The sequence below is a fragment of the Arachis ipaensis genome, chromosome B4 (assembly GCF_059453495.1).
Source record: "Arachis ipaensis isolate K30076 ecotype BB chromosome B4, ASM5945349v1, whole genome shotgun sequence".
Classification (NCBI taxonomy): Eukaryota; Viridiplantae; Streptophyta; class Magnoliopsida; order Fabales; family Fabaceae; genus Arachis; species Arachis ipaensis.
Window position 1 is genome coordinate 99,018,835 of NC_142439.1, and position 5,871 is coordinate 99,024,705.

Genomic DNA, 5,871 nt, shown 5'->3' on the forward strand with positions numbered 1-5,871 from the left:
AATATAGTATATATGTATATATATGTATATAATAGACCCATATAACTATTATATATTTGCGCCATATTATTGATGAATAGAGGAGCGAATTGAAATCATTATTGCGCGCTATTAACTATGGCGGTGGGGATACTGACAGCGGCGAGCAGTGGAAGAGAATACGGCGGCAGGATTACTTCTTTTGTGATTATGTCTTGTATGGTGGCTGCCACTGGAGGCATTATCTTCGGTTATGATATTGGAATTTCAGGTTTGTATTACTCAACTGAACTTCAATTTTATATAACATTCATACTTAATTTTAGTATAGTACGTACTTTTACGACCTCCAGTAATGGAAATATAAAAGAGGAAACGAAACTGTTATGTTGGCCGATTTGAGAGATTTTGACAAAAAAAAGGGAATTTCTATGTGCAACTAATAAATTGAAAATTCAGTTGAGGTCTACTTTAATAGACTGATAGTTGTCTCTTGTAATGAATTTGTAAGTTGTAATATAATTCATAATTTTCTGTAATAATATTATGGAAGGATTTGCTTATTTATTGATTTTTTTAAATAAAACACATGTCTGTTTAATTTTTATTATGAAATAAAAAATTTAATAATATATGCTAATATAGTGATTAATTTTTAATAATATAATTATTATGTTAATTATTTTTTACTTATAATCTATTCAATATGAGACACTTTAACCAACATTTTAGTACTTTATATATTGAAATGTAATCATGTTACGTGTACATTAAAATCAGCCACTAATATAAAATATATGTTGAAATATAAAATATATAATAAAAATAAGTTAAATAATATATGTATTTATACATAAATATATGATGATTGATTTTAATGACTAATTTTAATATACAAATAACATTTTTGATTCAAATAGAAACTAAATATTCAACACTTTGTTTACATTAGAGAGAGAAAAAAAAATTTTTGGTTAAGGAGAATATATAAATTTGATATACCAAATTTCATCCACAATATTTTGTTTTATCAAATGGATTAGATAGTCTCCAATTTTAAGTATTACAAATTCATTCATATTATAGCCACAAACAAAATATTAGGAGCTCCATTCATTTGGCATCGGTCAAGTTTTTGAACTTGAGTGAACTAATTAAAAAACATAAATAATGACTACTAAACCAAGGTCTTTTTGTTTAAAATTTTCAATCTAACTCCAAGCCCAAAACAAAAAATGTGCCTCCAAGGCTTTAAGTCCAAAGTCCAAATACCAAGTTAAAAAGCCTGCATCGTCTAGAAAATTGATAGGAATTTACCAAAAAAAAATGAAAATTATTAGGAAAATCCTTTCTTTACTTTATTTGAATTCATAACTGAGACCAAAAAATCATAATCAGTCATTATGTAATAAAACTGAAACCGAGTCCGTACAATGCAGGAGGGGTAACATCAATGGCATCATTCTTGGAGAAATTCTTCCCACATGTATACACGAAGATGAAAGAAGACACCCACATCAGCAACTACTGCAAATTTGATAGCCAGCTTCTTACAACATTCACCTCATCACTCTACATTGCTGGTCTCATATCAACCTTCTTTGCCTCATCGGTCACCAGAGCCTTTGGTAGAAGATCATCAATTCTTGTAGGTGGTGCTGCATTCCTCATGGGTGCTGCTCTTGGTGGTGCTTCCCTCAACATTTACATGCTAATCATTGGTCGAGTTCTTCTCGGAGTTGGAGTTGGCTTTGCAAATCAGGTAACTTTATTCTTTCAACTAAGGGAGACAATACTGCATGGGGATCAAATTTAAGAGTAATTCACCTTAAACTCACAATAATAGTGGATCTTAACAAACCAACTTGAGTTGGTTAGTCTATTAGTTTATTTAAACAAGTGTTGTAGAAAGTTTAAATTCAAATTAAAAAAAATGGATCTTAACTTTATTATTTTTCACTTTTTTTTTTCTTTTTCCGAATTAATGCTTATTTCTTATTAACTTTACCGCGAGTTTGAATCCTTCTTAAATATTTTAGTCTTATTTTTACAGATATACTAATATCACTCGCCTTTTATCATGATTTTAAAAATTAAATCAGTAATCGAACTAGTAATATTAAAAATTAAAAAATTTAAAAGTTCAACCAAAATTTAATCAAAGTTAATTCAGATATAATAAAATAATATATTTATTCATAAAATATATAAATTATTTTAAAAAATAATTCTTTTATATTTTATTATTTTGAATTAATATTAAAAAATCGAATCGGTTTAATTAATTAATTGATAGTTTAATTGGTTTTTTGAATTTTTTTTCATCAATTCATTGTTGACCAATTTTTATCTTGAACCGGATCGATTCAGTGATTGCTTCTCAGTTAACTAGACCAATTCGTGATTAACTGGACAGATTTTCAATTTTTAATCTCGTACTTAGAACAATACCTTTTTTTGGAAAAAAGAAAAAAAAAAGAAAGAGCTTTTAAGAGGCTATTAGTATTACTATGGACTATGGAGAACTAAAGAAAGCAACGAAATAAAATAGAATGCTATGCCATGTGTTATAAGACGTGTCACATCTAAGATGCTTAATAACGATAACAATTAAGCACAGCTGCAAGTCTGCAACAACAATTCAAAGCATAACTATCATTAGATGAGCATAATGCACATACATTGCTTATTTTTCCAATATTTTGTTTTGATTGTTTTGCACTTTGCAGTCAGTCCCATTATATCTCTCTGAAATGGCACCACCAAGATACAGAGGAGCATTCAACAATGGCTTCCAACTATGTGTCGGAATCGGTGTTCTCTCAGCCAATCTGATCAACTACGGCACAGAAAAGATCAAAGGCGGTTGGGGCTGGCGAATCTCTCTAGCGATGGCGGCAGTTCCAGCTTCAATGCTCACTATTGGGGCTATTTTCATGCCAGAAACACCCAACAGCATAATGCAGCATAGCAATGACCATGAAAAAGCTAAACAAATGCTGCGAAAAATCCGAGGCACCTTGAACGTCGAAACAGAACTCCAAGACCTCATCGAAGCAAGCAACGTTTCGAATTCCATCAAGCATCCATTCAAGAACATACTAGAAGCAAAGTATAGGCCTCAGCTAGTTATGGCAGTTGCCATACCCTTCTTCCAACAATTCACAGGAATCAATGTCATTTCGTTCTATGCTCCAATCTTGTTTCTGACTATTGGATTGGGCGAAAGCGCTTCACTCTTGTCCGCGGTGGTGACGGGGCTAGTAGGCACCACTTCAACCTTCATATCAATGCTGTTGGTTGACAAGGTGGGAAGAAGGACATTGTTCATAGTTGGAGGAATCCAAATGTTCTTCTCACAAGTAATAATTGGAAGCATTATGGCGGCCGAGCTCGGCGACCATGGCGAAATAACAAAGGAATATGCTTATCTAGTTCTGCTTTTGATATGCATATATGTTGCCGGGTTTGGCTGGTCATGGGGTCCGCTGGGATGGTTGGTTCCCAGCGAGATTTTCCCGCTCGAAATTCGCTCGGCGGCGCAGAGTATCAATGTTGCGGTTAACTTTCTGTTCACGTTTATCGTTGCTCAAACTTTTCTGAGTATGTTGTGCCATTTCAAGGCTGGAACTTTCTTCTTCTTTGGCGGTTGGGTGGTTCTGATGACTGCTTTTGTGTATTTCTTGTTACCTGAGACAAAGAATGTGCCAATTGAGCAAATGGAGAAAGTTTGGAGGGAACATTTCTTTTGGAAGAGGATTGTCGGAAACAAGAGTAGTAGTGGTACCTTGATATAATGTGATGTTTGAAAATGTGACTAGCTAGTTAGTAATGACCGCAGTTTAATTGCTATATACTATATTCTTAAGCTTGCAGGAAAATGTATGTACGTTAACGTATGTCCAAATTTTAGGGACCAGGCCCATTTTTTGTTTTTTGGATTTTTTTTTAGGCTTTTTGAGCGCCAAAACTCTTTTTGAAAGGAAGCTGTTCAGTTTTTTAAACCATTTTGTTCTCCCTTGGATTTTCAAACCGTCACCTATACTTCTTTCTCTCTTTCCATCGATCAATTAATTAATGAAATATTAACCCTTTAATAATAAGAGTGAGTTTCACTTCCCTTTGCTTCGCTTCTTATTTTACGCTTGTTTCTGAAGAACACTTTTCATCTTCTGAAAGAGAAAGCCTCTTCTTCAGTTGCCGAGGGTTTTTTTTGGGCGCCCGAGACTTCCTTCCTCCTTCTTGTGGTTGTTATTTTTGTTAGGTAAATTTTGTTTCCTTCATTCTTCTTGTTCGCTTCGTTGCTATATGTTTTGTGAAAATGCATGTAATCATTCTTAGAACGTTTGTTTTTGCTTCATTGTTTGGTATTCTTTGTTGCTTGTTTTTTTTCTCGAGGCATGGATAATTCACAGAGTTCTTGTTTGTGGATTTTATGGTGGTTTTAGGATAGAGACTCCCTTTTCTATAGGAAAGAAAAAGAAATTTTCTCTCCATGACATAATGGTGGTGGTGCCCCTGTAGGTATTCCGAGATGCCGAGGAAAAAGGTGGTTGCCTCTCAAGAGCGTGTTGGGACGTCATCCTCTAGGCCAGCTCCACATCCTCCGCACCGTGCAGGTCAACGTGTGGACCCGTATTCATGAATTTTCGAGGAAGTGAGATCCACTCCTTGTACTATCACCAAGGACGAGCTCAAAGCTCTACGAGTGGCTGGGGTCATTTTTAATTTTGATGAAAGGAATTTATACGTGCTTTCTATTCCCCCTAGATGATCGTCTTTGTCACTTTAATCATCACGCGGGATCCCGACTTAAATGGCTATGGATGTATGAGACGTTGTTTACACGTCTTAGAGTTCACCTTCCATTTTCTGACTTCCAACGAGATATTCTAGGCTATACTGATTGTGCGCCTTCACAGCTACACCGCAACACTTGGCCTACCATCTGGGGCTTCGAGTTGTTGTGTTCGTTCTTAAGGTTGACCGCTTCTTATAGGGTCTTTTTCTATTTTTTTACGTTAACTATGCCTTTTAGCTCCCAGGGTCGCAGATTTATCTCTTTCTAAGGTATCTTGAATAGGAGGATCTTTACCCTTCTTGAGGATTCTTATCATGGTTTTGGAGAGAAGTTTTTTAAGATCGAGAGGGTAGAGGGGACCACACCTTTTTTCATGACTTTAGAAGATGAAAGAAGTTTAACTTATATTGGAATTTTCATGTGTCGTTTCCCAATATTCAATTGCAAGGTGTCAACACTTCCGAGTTTGCAAGTATCCAAATGCTTTTGGAACTTTGGGGTGAAAACCCTATCTCTCTTTAGACTGTTTGCCAACGAGCATGCTGCTCGGAATGCTATTGGTAAGTGCTTTGTTGTGTGTTTTTTACCTTTACTATTCTAACGACCTTTAATACCTGTGGATCTGATGAACTTGCTTTTATTTCTTTATAGTTGATATGGCTGGTGGCTTGGAGATTATTATAGTAATGAAGAGGAGGTTGGCTTCTGAAGCTAACGTTGCTCCGAACCCAGGTAGTGGTGATCGGGTTTCTTCCTCTACTACATTAACTAATATGCCCCCTCCATTAAAAGTTACTTCGGGAGCTGGCCCCGAGGTTCACTATGTTGAAGATGTCTCACCTCTTCCTTCTCCCACCAAGCCGGTAGCTGAAATTCCTTCTCCGACTTCCTTTGGTTGTATTTTAAAAAAAGAGTTTCAGGCTCCCGAGTTTGTCGATGAATATTTTTTTTCTGAAAAGACAAAGTCGGGTTTGGCTAAACTCCCTCTAGAAGAAATTATTCCTCGGGTTTAGAGAATGTTACTTCACTCTGCTACGTACATTAGAGATGCCGAGAAGGAGATAGCCATCTTTCGATCTGAGGTATCTGAG

General features: G+C 35.4%; 1 protein-coding gene across 1 annotated transcript; it reads left to right on the forward strand.

Annotated features, from left to right (window-relative positions):
- LOC107637833 (hexose carrier protein HEX6-like) lies at positions 1–3,994 on the forward strand. Its single transcript, XM_016341120.3, has 3 exons — positions 1–250; positions 1,419–1,741; positions 2,709–3,994. The coding sequence occupies exons 1-3, from the start codon at positions 118–120 to the stop codon at positions 3,774–3,776; spliced, it is 1,524 nt and encodes a 507-aa protein (XP_016196606.1). The 5' UTR covers positions 1–117; the 3' UTR covers positions 3,777–3,994.
- Positions 3,995–5,871: the final 1,877 nt, after the last annotated feature.

Excerpts from the sequence above, each read along its gene's own strand:
- LOC107637833 (XM_016341120.3), top strand. The coding sequence starts at position 118 with ATGGCGGTGGGGATACTGACAGCGGCGAGCAGTGGAAGAGAATACGGC. Across the intron at positions 251-1,418 it reads TTATGATATTGGAATTTCAG|GAGGGGTAACATCAATGGCA; the intron begins GTTTGTATTACT and ends CGTACAATGCAG. Across the intron at positions 1,742-2,708 it reads GAGTTGGCTTTGCAAATCAG|TCAGTCCCATTATATCTCTC; the intron begins GTAACTTTATTC and ends TGCACTTTGCAG.